At 45.0% G+C, this 17,187-nt stretch overlaps 1 protein-coding gene across 1 annotated transcript; it reads right to left on the bottom strand.

The window, feature by feature from the left end:
- Positions 1-465: 465 nt before the first annotated feature.
- On the bottom strand, positions 466-16,626 carry LOC309356682 (extracellular calcium-sensing receptor-like; the record flags this gene model as incomplete). Its single annotated transcript, XM_081888271.1, has 6 exons — positions 466-1,397; positions 2,718-2,841; positions 3,634-3,855; positions 5,228-6,049; positions 15,163-15,454; positions 16,508-16,626. 6 exons carry the CDS (start codon positions 16,624-16,626, stop codon positions 466-468), a joined length of 2,511 nt encoding a protein of 836 aa, XP_081744397.1.
- Positions 16,627-17,187: the final 561 nt, after the last annotated feature.

Raw genomic sequence — 17,187 nt, 5'->3', positions numbered from 1 at the left:
TCTAATTAAAGCAGTAATATAAGTGATGTTTGGACTCGTTCAGAGTTTTGGACTAGTGCGGAGCTTGATGTATGGGTACCCCCCAAAAAATTTAAAATTTGGCTGTATAATTTGGAACTAATGTGATTTGGATAATGTGATGTGATTGGCCTGTTAATAAAAATTATTTTTTTTAATAACAAAAGCTTCCCTAAACACTAGGTCCCCCCCTTTTTTTGCCAAGACATGCTCACCTGCCTCTATAGCTGATGTCATACATGACATTAAGTGTGGACAGGTAAAAAGATCGCTGGGCTGGGCCAACAGGGGCTTCTGAAGCAGAGATCAGCTGACCATCGGTGCTTCTAGGTGTTGTGCTCTTTACAAGGGGCTCTTTCTGGCTCCCCAGGCCTGGTGTAGATAAACAGAAAAGTGGGACAGAAACGCTTTTCCTAAATATACCAGTACATGCTGTCCATTTGTAACTCATGGAGCATAAGCAAAGTCTCCTTTGCGTGGAAGTTGTCTGCCCATAAGGTGGTCCCTGTTATTCTTCTTAGGGTGCAAGATAATGATGTAGCATTTGGGGAAAAAGAGGCAAGCCAGCAAACCAGCTCCAGAAGCCAGGATGGCGAAGATCTCCACGGCCACCGTGTACTTCCCTGTGGCACTGAGATAGGAGGGCACAAAGGAGACCCAGACGAAAGTGAAGACCAGCATGCTGATGGCAATGTGCTGGGCCTCGTTGAAAGCTGTTGGCAGCCGGCGGGCTGGGAAGGCCACCCCTAAGCTAATGGTGGCTAGAAAGCCCAGGTACCCCAGCATGGTGTAGAAAAACTCAACTGAGCCTTTGTCACACTCCAGGGTCACAAGAGGTCCCCCATGTAGTGGGTTCTGTGATGGGAATGGGGGGCAAACCGTTATCCAGCAGACACATACAGCAGCTTGGACAAGGGAGCAGCCCAGAGTGATGGCGCCAGGGAGCTTGTAACCCACCCACTTCTGGAGGCAGCTGCCAGGCTTAGAAGCTCCGAAGGCCATCACCACAGTCACCGTCTTGGCCAGGGTTGCAGAGAGGCAAATGGCAAAGACCAGGCCAAAGGCAGCCTGGCGGAAGGAACAAGTGAGCTGGGATGGGTGCCCAAGGTACATCAGAGGGCAGAGGAAGCAGAGAGCCAGGGAGGTCAAGAGGAGGTAGCTGAGCTTGCGGTTGTTGGCTTTGACAACTGGGGTGTGGTGATGCTGTATGAAGATACCCAAGACTGACAGCGAGAGCAAGAAGAACAAGGAACTGCAGGTTGCCAGCACCACACCCAAAGTTTCCGTGTAGGACAAGAAGTCAACGATGGTTGGGATGCATCTGTCTTGCTGCTCATTGGGCCATTGTCCTGGAAGGCACTCCCAACAGGTGGCACTGTCTAGAAGGGAGGAGCATGCAGAACAGGGGTGTTCACTGTTCTGGTGTATTAAATAAGACAGGTTTTCTTTTAAAAGCAGGGATGGAGAATCTGTGACCAGTGGCGGAGCTTCATGCTCCGGCACCGGGGGGCAAAGAGCAGGCAGGGGCGAGGCTGGCATGCGTCCCGGGGGCGTAGCACACAGCCTGTGGGGGTGTGGCGCCCAGCACAGGTGGGGGGGCAGCTGCGATGGCACCCCACCAGGAGCACATTGCCGGGGGCGGTGCACTCCCCCTGCACTCCTCTTCCTCCACCATTTTCTGTGGCCCTGCAGATGCTGATTGGCTAAAACCCACAGCATCCCTGATCATTGGTTATACTGAGGTGAATGGAAGCTGTTGCCCCGTAACATCTGGAGGGCCACATGTTCTCCCACCTCTGTTTGAGGGCATGGCAATCACACACAATAATATTGGGGATAGAGTCATGCAGTGGCTACAGTGTTCACATTGGTAATTTAGTTACTTGCCGCCTCCACCACTCAGAAGGACTTGGTGAGGGAGCCTTCATTTCCTATAAGGCACATTTTTGGCTGCATGTGGCAGTGGGTCAGGGTTGCATGCCAGTTATGGGCAGGACTAGATCTAGCTGTGGGTGGGGCCTGTGTGCCTCTTCCCCTCCCCAGCCTGCACACACACTTTCATGTGTCTACAGCCTGTGCTTCACTCACTCATACACAATCACAATCTCTGTGAGCCCCTTGCATGCCTCCCCGGTTAACTGGTGCTGGAAACAATTCAGGAGTGTTGCCCTTCATCTGTTATAAGCAGTAAGACCCATTGCTTTAGTGGAAATCCAGTGGGGAGAAAGCAGCCCCCCTCAAAAGGAAACTTGCACCATGTGCCGTTTTGCTGGTCCTGTCACTGTAGGACTTTGATGTGGAAAAGCAGCACCGTGAGCAAAATAATGCCTTCTGTGCCAGTCTGAAAGAAGGGGTAGGGAACATGTGATCCTCCAGATTTTGTTGGATTACAACTTCCACAATTCCTGATAATTGGCCTTACTGGCTGGGTTTGTTAGGTTGGCATCCAGAATATCTAGAAGGCTACATGTTCCTGCCCCTGCATCAGAAGCCTTCTCTTGGGCCTGGGCCAGATATAGGACATTGTCCCATATATAAGAAGTGGTCCTTTTTACCACTGCTGTCCAGAGTGTGACCTCTAATGGATGCATCTTGTTACTGTCTTGGGTACTTGGGGTGGGGATGTGGCTGGGAAGGCTGCCCGCCCAGTGGTAATCATCAGCCACTGAAAACCCAATGTCTCTTAAAGTGGTGTTTACCTGTTCCACTGGCAAACTGACCATGGGGGCACTGCAGACAGCTGTAGCAGCAGTGTGGCTTCCCCTGCAAAGGCAGCTTCCTATATCCAGGCAGGCAGCTTTCTGAACAGATTGAAAGAGGCACCTAGGAGGAAGAAGGAAATGGAAGACTGCTTACCTTCCCCAGGTGCAGTGACATTGCGGGACCGACACTGTCTCACATGACAAGATCAGAGGATGGATCAGGGCGTGGCTGGCAGGGGAGGTCAGCAAGCCTTCCTCACTGGCTAGAGCTATGGATTCAAGCCTGCCCACAAATTGGCCTATTGTAGGCAGGCTACAGGGAAATGCCATTTACAGGAGGCAGACCCAACTCAGCCTGTAGGCTTCACTTGGGTCTGCTCTTTGGGAATATAAAGCAGCCTTCCTCCAGCCTTCTTAGCCACTTTGCCATTAGATTCAATCACTCAGTCAATCAACATAGTAATAAATCAAACCTTATCAAGTGTCAACCAATGCATGATTATAAAGTAAAGAAATCATATTTTTAAACGTATTTCCCAAGTTGCTGCCTTATTATTTATTATGTGGGGTAAGAAGGGGGATGCCTTTGCTTTGAAGCTGGACTTGCTCAAAACAAGGTTTTACAGCCTAATTTCTAAGCTTTAAATTTTTGTTGGCAAGGGTGGGATTTTAAAACTCTGATCAACCTGTGTAGGAGCCTGGAGGGATAAATTGCAATTAACATACCCTTTCCTGCCCATTAAAACCCATCCCACAAAGAGAACCCCCTCAAACAGAACATGCAGGGTGGAGAAGGGAGAACAGTCTGCCTAGTAAGCAGAAATGCTTTTGTTTGTTCCATAATTTCTAGGCCAGATGTTACCTCATTAGAGAAGGGAGATAGGGAGAGGGTCAATACAAGTAAGGAACTTACCTGAGCAAGGCCCCCTGCCCACCTAATGGCATTGTCATGAATCAGAAGCTCTTTCCTCAGCTGAGGTCTGGAACGAAGAACTCCAACTTTCACAGCCCTGTAAGAGCCATTGGGCAAAATCTGCAAGTTCATAATATCAAATGTAGCTGGAATCTCGCCATTCTTGAAAAAAATCTCCTCTGATGAAGAGGTAAAGTTGATATTCTTTAGGTAATGATGGACCTAAAATATCAGGAGAAAGGGAAGAAGTGGCTGTTTCTATATGAAGCTGATTGTGTGTGTGTTTGCTTAAATAACCTGATTAATTCAGAAGATGATGATGATAATAATAATTTTATTATTTATACACTTCCCTTGCCATCGCATTCCCTGCAGGTTACATTGGCAAAGTAGGACCCAGAAGAGCTAAAGTCTCCTGTTTTCTGCAGTGTGGTCCAGAGGAGGAGAAAGAGACACAGCATCTCCTTCCTTCTTCCTGCTTCCTACCATATAGGTTTCTGAAGACCCTAACTGATTTGAGGCTGAATCCTGATTGGATGTTCCCCAAGTCAACCCAGGTCAGGTGGCGGGCAGGGGTTATGGAGATCTCTAGAAACTGATAAACAGGCTGGAGGATTTCAGAAGGCCATTTTCACACAACTCTAGTATCAATCAGGTGTGGCTTACCATTTATTTACTTAACAACAGTTATACGCTACTTGATTGTAATAGAGCATCAAAGCAGTTTACACAATAAAAGCGGGGAAATAAAATTATTAATAAAAGACAGTCAAAAACAGGTATTTTAAAAACATTCAAAACTAATTAAAATCAACAGTGGGCTAAAAACAGATTGAAGCACATGTAACTTCTACACGTCTGGAAGTTGCTTGGTTTACCCAAGTCACTCAGTAAGAACCAGTGGCCTTGGAGTTCTTTCTCCCTTCTGCTTCCTGATCCCTCAATATGAGATTTATTGGTGCAACATGGAAAAGTCAAATGGCCCAACCCGAAGCCACCTTAAGATCTGGGCATATGTTGCACTCATCCATATGGAAGATCCCAGTCCTGAGCTGTATTAAGTGGTGCAGACTGGATAGGAAGATATCTAACTGAGATAAGTGGAATGGATGGATGGACTGGTTTTCTCTCCAGTTGTATTATAGCTGATCCCAGTGTGCATGTGTTTGCACATTTCCACTAAGTGGGCAGGGTGGCTTGGTTCAAGTTCTTGCCCCATGTCCTCTCTCTGGCCCTGACTCTGCCAAGAATATTGCTCCTTGCTATTCCCACCACCCATTCCCATTCCCACCACCCTTCTGAGTAATACCCCTCCCCACCTTCTCACTATATAGAAGGGTCTGGAAACTTCTGTTTCAGTGTATCTGAAGAAGTGTGCATGCACACGAAAGCTCATACCAAGAACTAACTTAGTTGGTCTTTAAGGTGCTACTGGAAGGAATTTTTTTTTGTTTTGGCTCCTTGCTAGCAATGTTTTCTTGTAACTTTTAGGACATTTAAGACTTCTAAAGTTCTTCCAACCTAGATCCCAGTTCTGCTTAACTACACACAAGCAGCAACTGAGTCTGCACAAGGAGAGGAACAACTGACTCACTTGCCATGGCTGGAAATCCTTCGTTGTGGCACACCTTCCATGGGTGAAGGGTCCTTTGTCCCATATGTAGGAGATCATGTTGTGGTAGGCTGTGATGAAGGCCCTGGCTGCAAGATAGGCCTGATATGTGGCAGCCCAATTCTCTAGATCGAAGAGGAGCAAGTGGCTGGCACCCACCTGCTCTACCCCAGTGCAGAGTCGGGGGGTGTTTTTTCCATGAGTTTTTTCTAAACCTGGCCAAACACAGTCAAATAGATTTTGCCAGAGCACTTTCACCAAATGGCTGTTGGGATAGGCAGCAGGGCTAAGCATGGTCAGGAAATGATCGAAACCTGAGATTTTATCCGAATGAATCCTCAGATCCAGGCTCCCATTCAGGAGCTGTAACGCCTCCTTGGTGAACATCTCTGGGATCACAGCAAGGCTCGTTGTCAAGATCCACGTCTTACCCGTAACGTTTTGTGCTTGTAGAGCCCCGGCAAGCAGCTGGAAGTGGATGCTGTAGCAGTGGCACATGAAAACACTTGCTAGTGAGTTCCCAATGTCCCTAGCAGCTGCACTCATCTCCAGCCGGGAATAGGGGTCATGGATTGTTTTGGACAGGGCAAGGCAGCCTCCTGTCTGGTCCAACTCCTTCTTCAAAATGGTCTCTATCTGAGCAGCATCGCTGCCAAAACTCACCACACCCACCCATGTCCAGTTGAAGTGCTGCAGAAGCTGGCAGAGCATAGAGGGCTGGTGGCTGCTGGAAGGCACGGTGCGAAGGAATGATGGGAAATGGAAGTGGTCAGAAAACTTGGGATCTTGAGAACCATGGCTGATCTGAGGGATAAAAGAGGGAATCATGGATTCTCTTTCAGTATTTTGTACCTTATTCCTTACTGCCTGCTCTCTTCAGACCTATCTGTCATAACTTGCCATTCTGTCATGGATTTTTAATAAAGCATCCTTTTCATAACAGTGTTTTTAAAGACTGCACAAGGAAAGGAGATACACAGTAGTTGAACATCACCATCATTCTCAGTAATAAAATGAATAATGTTTCCATGTAGCTCAGTAGTAGAGCATCTGCTTTGCCTGCAGAAGGTCCCACTTTTAATTCCAGGCCACTCCAGTCATTGTTGACAATACTGAGCTATATGGACCAATGGTCTGACACAATATAAGGCAGATTCTTGTGTTGCTAAGTGACTACAGTAGGTAAATATGCCACATGGAGCAAATGGGCACTGTCCTTCCTCAAAGGAGATACGATGGCTGAGAAAAGTAGAGGCTACAGAGTTAGAGAAAGGGAAAACAGAATATAAGGCACTGAGTCAAAAGAAAGTAAGATGAAGAAAAAGTAGCACTTTTGAAAAAGGAAACTTCCCAGCAGTTTTTTTAAAAGTGTTGAGATGAAAGCAGTGCAAATATCAGAGCTCAACTACACATTACACACACAGATATGCAATGGAATCCACCAAGCCTTCTCCCTCTTCTTTTCGTTCTTTAGGAAAATTGTTTTGGAGCAGGAAAGAGTGTGTGTGTGTGTGTGTGTGTGTGTGTGAGAGAGAGAGAGAGAGAGAGAGAGAGAGAGAGAGAGAGAGAATATTCTTAATCATTTTCCTGCCCACTACTTTTCCCCCTCCTGCCTGTGCTCTGTTATCTGTGTTTGCATGTAATGTAAAGTCAAAGGGAACGTAATGACATTAATAAAGTGTTAAAATAGATGGGTATGGGAAAAGCCTGAGGGAAGATGGAGTTTGTATAAGATTATTAAGTTCCAGGAGAATGAAGAGGGTGAAAAAGAAAATTGAAAGAAGATAAGTAGGAGAGATGTAAAAGGAAGAATAAATATTGTATAGTGATTGCAAAGATGGAGAAGGAACTTGATGAAGTTAGAGGAAAAATAGGTTGGGGATGTTAGATGCTAGCAAAATAAGTCAAAGGGTTAAGCTGTTAAGTTGCACTCCTAAGCACAACTACTGAGGAAGGAGCTCCCCTTGAATTCTGTGAGCCTTCTGAGTAAATATTAATAGAACTGCACTGCACACATTTAGGATGAAACATGTCAACAGCTATACTAGGACAGCATCAGGTAACAATATTATGTTGACTGACATTACAGACAGGCAGGTATATAGACTGCAGCATGGTACACCTAACAAACGTCTTAAAAATCTGTCATCTGCATCCCTACATTACCAGGAAGCACCATAATACAGAAGCCAAGACTGGCCAGCTGAAATCTGTCTTCTGTTTCCATTCATCCGGTAATTCCTGCAGCACTGAGTTGCTTTATTTACATTCTCTGTTCAACTATGTGAGTTGCCAGTATCTTCCCTCTCTCTCTCTCTGCTGACCAGAGCGTGGAGATGTTCAGAGAGCTTGGAATTAAGAGTTGGAGCACCCTGAGCAGCTCAGCAGACTCCACCTGTGCCTCAGAGAGCTTGGAATTAAGAGTTGGAGCACCCTGAGCAGCTCAGCAGACTCCACCTGTGCCTCAGAGAGCTTGGAATTAAGAGTTGGAGCACCCTGAGCAGCTCAGCAGACTCCACCTGTGCCTCAGAGAGCTTGGAATTAAGAGTTGGAGCACCCTGAGCAGCTCAGCAGACTCCACCTGTGCCATAGACAGTACTGACAAAATGTTCCTTATATTTAGCACCCAGGGTATTATGAAATTAGTAATAATAATAATAATAATAATAAATTTTATTTATACCCCGCCCTCCCCAGCCGAAGCTGGGCTCAGGGCGGCTAGCAAGGACACATTCCCAGTTCTTAGAATGAGAGATGGAGATTTCATTTTGAAGTTGGAAGAAGAGTTTGATAAGAAAGTCCAAGGTCTCTATCCATTGTAGCACCCTGCTTGTGGTTAACGCTTAGCTGGAATGAAATATTCAACGCAGCAACAGAGAAATTAAAATAATAATTTATTTGTCAGACAAATAAATGAGAGGCTCAGTGGTATATGGTTACCAAGCTCTGGCCTGCCTCCTGCCATTATGGCCAGCACTTATATTCCCTTAATCCAGCCCCCTTTGCTCCTCCTGGGGCTGCCTCTGTTCAATCAGCCTGGTTGGATTTCCTATTGGCTGATTGCTATAACTAATCACAAAAAGATACACCCATATCCTCCTATCCTTATAAGGGAGACAAAGAGCTATATATTTGACATATAAGTAATAATATATCTTACATGGAATCTTAATTACCAGCTCACCTCTTGCCCTATTGCCTTCTAAAACAAATGTTTAATCTTACATTTTTATGTTCAACAGATGTCAAGGATCTTGAGTTCACATCAACATTGAAAGATCTCCTTCATTTGAGGGTCTTTTAAACAAATGCCTGACAACTATATATCAGAAGTGTTCGATGGCGTCTCCTGTCTGGCAAGGGGGGGCTAGGCTCATTTGCCCCTCTGGTCTCCTATTGCAATATGACTCTATGAATCTAGCATTTCTTAAATCCTTTGCATAATTACATTTAAGCCAATATATTTAAGCTAATATATTTCATACATTATCATATATAGCTTTTTAGAAGGATAAATCTCCTCAAAGTAAAAGGAAGGAACAGTTTACAGCCTCAAAATAAAAAGTGAAGAAAAAGTCTCTTCCCCTGTTTACACTCCCCCCCTTCTCCAGCCAGTTGTTTTTCAAAACCATTTGCTCTTGGCCTTTCAACCTTAGGAAGAAGATATGGCTCATTTTACTGGGAGGCACATTGGTATTATTTTACTATTTACCCATTCTTAATAGTGTTTTTTCAGCCTTGGGGCAGCATATGTAATTTCCCATCAATGGGGCCCTCTTGTCTTAGGAGAAAACCTCTTGCCAAGGTTTTTTTCTGCCTGGCATGAAACCTTTGAAAATCTAAGCCCATTTAATTTAGGAACCTGATCAAGATATAAGCCAATATAAGTCTTGATTAAAAATGCAGTCTATATTCAGATGCCACATTCCCCCCTTTCAAGCTCAAGGACCTTGCTTACCAAGCGTCCTTGATAGCTTGATCTTCATCATATTCCTGAGGTAAAGCTCTGTATAGGGCCATGATATGAGGTAGAGTTTCATTCGAAATCATCTTGCTAATTGTACTTCTAAAACATGAGATGATACATGGCACCATACATAAAACCATTATTACTACCGTCAAGAAAAACAAGCAAGACAATAATATCCCTTTGAGTCCCGCAACATTAGGTAACCAATTGGTGAGCCATCCCATATCCCATCCTTCCCATGTTTATACTTGGACATGTGCTATATTCTCCATCTTTGTAGCCAACACACGGATTGCCTCACCATTATCAGAAATGTTAAAGCAACAGGCATTCCCTGTCAAGTTCAAGACTCCACATAGGCCTCCCTGCCTGGCAAGTACATAATCCATTCCCATTTTCAGCTGCATAATGGCGGCTCTACTTTCATCCAACTGTTGTGCAATAAGTCTCAAACTCTGGGCCGTTGCATTGGTTACAAGTTCCACTACTGCTTGCAATCGAATTATTCTGTTTAGATTATAAATAGGATCCCGTGCCCCTTGTATGAGCTCACCAGGATTCCAGGAGGCAGGATCATAATAGGCTATAATGCGCTCTGGTGGCCAATCATCAGTACCGCTCCAACTTTGGGTACTTCCTCCTGCTATACGAGAAATATCAGCATTCCTTCGTGTTCGCTTAGCTGAACTAGTGGGCATAATCCACATTGGTGGTAATACCCATCCCAGGAAACAAGTCCCACTCCATTTGGAAGGGAGTTTCTTGTATGCCCATTCTCCACATATCCACCACAACCATCGGGTCTGAGGTTTTTGGTACTTGGAGTACAGAAGGCGAAAATATCAAAAGAGGTAGAGAGTTCACAGTGCAGTATGTTAGATTGCCTTTTTCTGTCACAGTTATGTTCCACACCACTTTCCATGCATAAATAAAAGGAGGTGCACAGGGCAAGGTATTCCGAGTTCGATACGTAGTACCGTTTGCCCAGGTTTGACTATTCTTAATATAATCCCAAGTATAGTGGCAATGAGAAGAGCCTATCATGGTAGGGTCAGCTGCATCTGATGATTTATGCACACAGATTTCCCCTTGCACAGGTATAACTCGTATTGGTTTAGTTGAGTTCCAACCGGGGAAATTCTGTACTTCTGTTTGGTGTGGCATTTCGCTTACCATACCAATGGCACTTAATGGTATTGGTAATAAGGGCATACCTCCCTCTGAATCATCTGGCCCAAGAGAGCAAACAAGGCAATTAGTCCTATTTGCAACATTGGCTATCATCTCAGCTAAGCCTACCCACATATTGTGGTCATGGCGGAATCCATATTTAGCAAATTTGGTCAGATTCATGGACCCTTCCCCTTCCCAAGGGATCAGGATTAATAATAAAATCATGTTGATGTCTAGCATATGCATTCCTTCCACAAAAGATTACCTTATTGTGATAGCAAATAATTATTAGTCCCAATATAATTCCCCCAGTGACAGAAATGGGGAACCACCAAGACCAAAACATATATCCCAAGGATCCCCAATGTGTAATATCACTTATAATTGTTCCACAAGGGGGCAGTCAATCAATTGTATAAGAGAATCTTCCCGTTCACAATTGCTGGTTTAGACGCTCCTCAAGCTTCAGGCGTGCGCAGGTCAGCCAGCTTCCAGGTTGTGGCTGCAGCAGGCCGGTCGTCAAATGTTGCCCGTGACCTAACCCGCTCCCGGTAGGGCTAGATACAGGGGTTTTTGGAGAGAGTCAGTTTTAAAGGATTAGAGGGGTCACCTTTGCATGTCCAACTGCCTTCAGACTTCTTTAAACGAGAGTGATGAATCCAGGGGGTCACCTCAGCTACCTTCACCGCTGTTAGAATAGAGAGCAGGACGGTGTAAGGTCCACGCCACTTAGGTGCAAGTGGATCACGTTTCCACTCTTTCACCCATATGCTATGCCAGTCTGGAGCTGATGAATCGGCTTGGCAATGCTGCACGGCGTGTGCTTGAGGGCCCACCTGTTAAGATAAAAAAACAAACAAACACGGGAGAGAGACAAAAACACGGGAGAGATTGCACTTGTCCCTGTGTCACATGGTCTCCTATTTGTTTGAGGTCAGTTGGAATATCCTGAACAAAGGAGGGCGGCCTCCCATACAGGAGCTCAAAAGGTGACAACTTAAGTCTTTTTGTGGGTGCGCACCGAACACGAAACAGTGTTATGGGTCAGCAAGCACATGGGGATATTAAAGCAGCCTGTGCTTTTCCTTTGCAGGCTTGACACAGCCCGGCCTGGTCCCTGGGGTGCAGGGCCGTAAGAGATGGAGGCAGGCTGGGCCCTCTCCCTCCTGGGTGAAGCACCTGCCGGAAGCCTCGTGGCAATCATCCCCCCCCCGGGGGCACACGCAACAGACACTGGGGCCAACGGAGCGTGGTGGGTTAGGGTGGCAAATGCCTCTCTGAGCTCCGCAGAAAAGCTGAACTTGCACCAGAGCCGCCTCTGACCCACATAATGGGCTATTGCCAGCTTGTATTTTAGGGAGCTGGTTTCTTGTTTTCAGCCTTGCAGCAGCAGTACCCGACTGCACACACTTAATGTGATCTCACAACAATCCTAGGAGGTAGGCCATGGTTATTCCCATTGTAGAAGAGAGGAGAAACGGAGTGATATAATGCCAGCAGTAGTATAAATATGTCCCCATACATGCACCATACAAATAAAGAGTGGACACATAGTCCTACAGATACAACCGACCCTTTGAGGGTGACCAAACTGTTGACGCGGCCCCCGATGAATTTGAGTTTGACACCCCTGCTTTAGACATATTAGTGGGCTTCTGGCATGCCCTGCAGATGCCTTGCACAAGTGTCTGGCGGTAGGTAGTAAGCCTGGCCAGGTGAATTGCATTGTTTGGATCCCAATTAGGATCTTCCAAGGGAAAGTTGTCCTGGAGATGATGGTCAATATTATAAATATTTCCCACTCTGGCCTGCTCACGCAAATATATCTGTGCCTTTTCAATTATGTCTCTCCTTTCCTCAGTGGTGAAAAGAGTATTCAGGAGCTGGCGACAATCTGTCCAAATAGGACTATTACTATTGAGGTCACCAAGTCCATCATAGCCTGAGGTTTTTCTGCGAAAGATGGGGTGTTTTCCAATTCATCAGATCTGTAGTTGTGAATGGAATACATTGCAGGGTCGAAGTTCGAGGTGGCCGTGGTCCAGGTTGCCCATTAACCAGCACAGGCTCCTCAAGTGCATCAAATACTCTTCTAAGAGGGGCTACTACGTGACCTTTTTCTTCACTTTGCTCTAGGGGCCTCAAATCATAGGGGATGGTATTTGTCCCAAGGCGTTCTTTTAGCAGCTTTATACGCCTGGCTGTATTGCTTGCTGACCGATTAAGGTCTCCCTGTAACTTCTGTAATAATTCTCTAGGACTTGGATGTACAGGGGTTTGGGGTAGGCAATCAGTTGTTCCACTAAAAGAGACTGTAGATGGAGTTCTACTGGGACTCACAGGTGGAATAACCACTTCTGCTTGGGCTTCATTATAGGACTCCAATGCCTCCTGAAGATATTTATCATAATCTATCAAGGAATCAAGCTCTGTGACTCCACTCCCATTATTCATTCCAGTTTCTTGCCTTGGGGTTACAACTGGTGGAGTGTTTGGATTAGACTCCCTTCGTTGTGGAGCATAGGGTGGAGGTGGAAGCACCTCTTCCTCTGGTCCCTCAAAAATGGGTTTAAGTTTATTTGGCAAGATTCCTTTCCTAGCTTCGGCTTTTACAGCCAATAATTTGCATCGTTGGACTTTGCATTCCCTTATCCATGGAGGATTTTTTTTTTTTTTTTTTAATGTGCTCAGCCAGGAATCTATATATGAAAATTGTTCTGGGCACCCTCCAGTTTCTTTGGTGATGTTAAACCAAAGTTTGCTTACTAAATTTATATCAAAGGTTCCCTGGGATGGCCATCCAGTACTTTGTTTTGGCTACCCTAATTCACATAACGTTCTCAAGCGCTCTGGCGTCATTTTGACTCCATATGCCCCTGAGAAGGCTTTCTTAAAATTATTTAACATACATTCAAGAGGTGTATTTCCCCCTTTGAACCCCCAACTCCCATTGTATGGCCCTGTGAAGTATCCACTCAGTCACTCACACACACGCCTTACTGGGAAACGAAGTAGTACTCACTCCACACTTAGGTCAGCTACACATTGTACTTTCTCACACATGCAATGCACTAGATACTTCAACCACACTCTACCTCCCAATCTTCCCTTTGCCCTACACCAGATCACCATCTGATGTACCCAGCCACCTAGCGTACTCAGTTCCCCTTTACTGAGACGCAGAAGTTTGATCAGGACTTCTCTTCCTCCCAATTAATTGGAGGGCCAAAACCCCTTAGTGCACTTACCCTTAGCTGGTTGCCTGTTTATTTCTCTGGTCCCCCCCGGTCCATCGCCGTCAGTGGGCAGGGTATCAGACAGACGAGACTTCTGCGTTCCCCCTGGAAAAATTTACCAGTGCGCGCTGGGAAGCAGTTTAGAGATCCTCTCTCTTGTACCCTGTCCAATAGGGCGAAGGGGCTGCGTTCCAGCAGACCACTTATCCGAGTCGCAGGCACCATAAAATGTAGCACCCTGCTTGTGGTTAACGCTTAGCTGGAATGAAATATTCAACGCAGCAACAGAGAAATTAAAATAATAATTTATTTGTCAGACAAATAAATGAGAGGCTCAGTGGTATATGGTTACCAAGCTCTGGCCTGCCTCCTGCCATTATGGCCAGCACTTATATTCCCTTAATCCAGCCCCCTTTGCTCCTCCTGGGGCTGCCTCTGTTCAATCAGCCTGGTTGGATTTCCTATTGGCTGATTGCTATAACTAATCACAAAAAGATACACCCATATCCTCCTATCCTTATAAGGGAGACAAAGAGCTATATATTTGACATATAAGTAATAATATATCTTACATGGAATCTTAATTACCAGCTCACCTCTTGCCCTATTGCCTTCTAAAACAAATGTTTAATCTTACATTTTTATGTTCAACAGATGTCAAGGATCTTGAGTTCACATCAACATTGAAAGATCTCCTTCATTTGAGGGTCTTTTAAACAAATGCCTGACAACTATATATCAGAAGTGTTCGATGGCGTCTCCTGTCTGGCAAGGGGGGGCTAGGCTCATTTGCCCCTCTGGTCTCCTATTGCAATATGACTCTATGAATCTAGCATTTCTTAAATCCTTTGCATAATTACATTTAAGCCAATATATTTAAGCTAATATATTTCATACATTATCATATATAGCTTTTTAGAAGGATAAATCTCCTCAAAGTAAAAGGAAGGAACAGTTTACAGCCTCAAAATAAAAAGTGAAGAAAAAGTCTCTTCCCCTGTTTACACTCCCCCCCTTCTCCAGCCAGTTGTTTTTCAAAACCATTTGCTCTTGGCCTTTCAACCTTAGGAAGAAGATATGGCTCATTTTACTGGGAGGCACATTGGTATTATTTTACTATTTACCCATTCTTAATAGTGTTTTTTCAGCCTTGGGGCAGCATATGTAATTTCCCATCAATGGGGCCCTCTTGTCTTAGGAGAAAACCTCTTGCCAAGGTTTTTTTCTGCCTGGCATGAAACCTTTGAAAATCTAAGCCCATTTAATTTAGGAACCTGATCAAGATATAAGCCAATATAAGTCTTGATTAAAAATGCAGTCTATATTCAGATGCCACACCATCACACAGACAAAACTTCCTGCTAACTTAACACATTCCATCTGTAGAGACAGAACGAAAGCTGGAGAAGCACACAAATGCGTGTGCATATGTCTACAGCAAGTCTTACAATTACCCTGTCAAACCCATTTGATTACTTTTTGTAAACTGAGACCATCTAGCAGGATATATAATTGATCTTCCTAGGTACGCTGCTTACCTGAGGGACTCTGTAGAGGGAAAGCACATGTGCTATGGGCTCTGACTCTGGGGAAGTCATTGCGCCAATGATACCGAGAAGCAAAGGCCGAGAGCTGCAGCTGAAGTTCGGCACCAGTTCTTGTGGGCCTGATAAAAAAGAAAGGGCACCTTTCAGTGCTTTGGCTGGTGAGATGCATGAGTCATAAAGCTGGAGGCCCAGGGTGATATTCTGTACTAAGCCGGGGTCCTTATTTGCTTCTGAAAGGGCAAAGAGAATGGCCAGAGTGTGCTGGAAAAACCGAATGCGGAATCTGAAAAGGAAGTTTTAAGCACAGTTGGTATTTCTCTGAGCAGATATTTATCAGAAGATCCACCCCACCCCCCACAGAAGAAATGGTCATTTAAGCACAAGAAATATTCTTCAATGCAACCTCCTTCTATAGGTCTAGCCTGAATTTGATCCTAGTAAACTTGTGACTTTCTCCCTTTCAAATGAGAAAATGTTTGAGAGAAGGCATGGGCGAGCTTACTCATGTGTGCAGTGTGCAGTTATAATGCTCCTGCTCTGATACTCCCGTCCAAGTTGAAGAAAGGGAGCACAAAAAGTCACTTTCTAGAACCTCAATTTGAGCTCTAAGGTTAATGATAGCCAGCATAATGACCTGTGTGGAGAATGTCGAGTGTATTGAACCAAGTGTTGGACTTTGACAAAGTAGCCTGCATTATACTCCCAGTTCATCTGTGACTTGGGCCAGTCACAAGGCTCATCCAGACATCTTATTTGTGCTGCATTTCTAGGCACAGGTCCAAACTTTAAAGCTCCATGACTGAGGATTGTTTTTCTATGTTTTGTCCCCATGCTTTCTCCAAAAAATCCCACACTGCCACAAATGGCAACGTAACCCAAAAGGCAGCCTGGATGAGCCCCTCAGCCTAAACCTTCACAGAGCTGCTTTGAAGATAAAATGGGATAGCTCCTACAAAGGTCACCTTAGAGCACTAAAGTGGTCTCTGGCCCTTCATATGTTGTTAGACTCCAAATACCATCACCCCTAGTCAGCATAGCCAATCGTCAGGGACAGAGATGATGGGAGTTATAGTCCAACAACAGGTTCCCCATCCCATTCTTAGACTGAGACATAAATGTAATCTTACAGCATAACCTGATTACTCAGAAGACCCACTGAATTCAATGGGAACTGCTCTCAGACAAGCGTGCATTGGATTGCAGCCTTTGTCTTTCTGGCAGTAGAAGCAGTGTTTCCTTTACTTTTTGTAATAGCTACAGGTTTTTCTCCCATTAATTCTTCTTTATATCCGTTAATTTCCTCCATCTTAAGAAATGTATTGGAAGTGAGACTTACCCCTTGCAGCTAGCTGCCTGTGGCAGACTTTTGAGATGTGTTATTGTGGAGTGCACACTTGCATGGACAGGGGAGACTACCCCAATTACCACATCTCCTTGAACTGAGAAATCTGGCATGGCAGCAGACATTTGAGGGTGGCCTTTAAGCCATTTGTTGTTTACTGAAGAAGCTTCCCAGAGCAGAACAGTAAAAGCGAGTGCAAGGAAGCCTATGGTATTCATTTTCCAGTGGATGGCAGTGTATAGGATCAGCACTGGGAGAAAGTGTTCCACATGGAGGTCAGGTCTGTGCTCCCCTTGAAATGCTACACAAGGTGAGCAAATCCTCTCTCAGTTGTTGATCATCGGTCCACTGAGAAGCTTCATAAAAGCTGAGCGCACTGGCCTTCCTTGAAGATAATAGCTGAGCTTTCCACAAGAAGGCACACAGAGAGGAAATACCCAGTCTCTGGATAGTGAATTCAATTAACTTCTTTGTTGCACTATGCGTGTCCTTCTTAGTACATTACCCTTGATTCCTGTGTTCAAAGTGTGCAGTGAGCACAGTCATGACATATAGTACATATATGTCTCCAGGATATTGTATTTCTTCTGTGCTTCTTTACGAAAGCAACTTCTTCCAAAACATCAAACTTACCTCTTTGGGGCATAGCATAATCAATGAAAAGTCTATAATTA

The sequence above is a fragment of the Podarcis melisellensis genome (genome assembly GCF_964234715.1).
Source record: "Podarcis melisellensis genome assembly, chromosome: 1".
Classification (NCBI taxonomy): Eukaryota; Metazoa; Chordata; class Lepidosauria; order Squamata; family Lacertidae; genus Podarcis; species Podarcis melisellensis.
The sequence above is the reverse complement of the archived record's forward strand: the minus strand, read 5'-3'. Positions and strand labels throughout refer to the sequence as shown.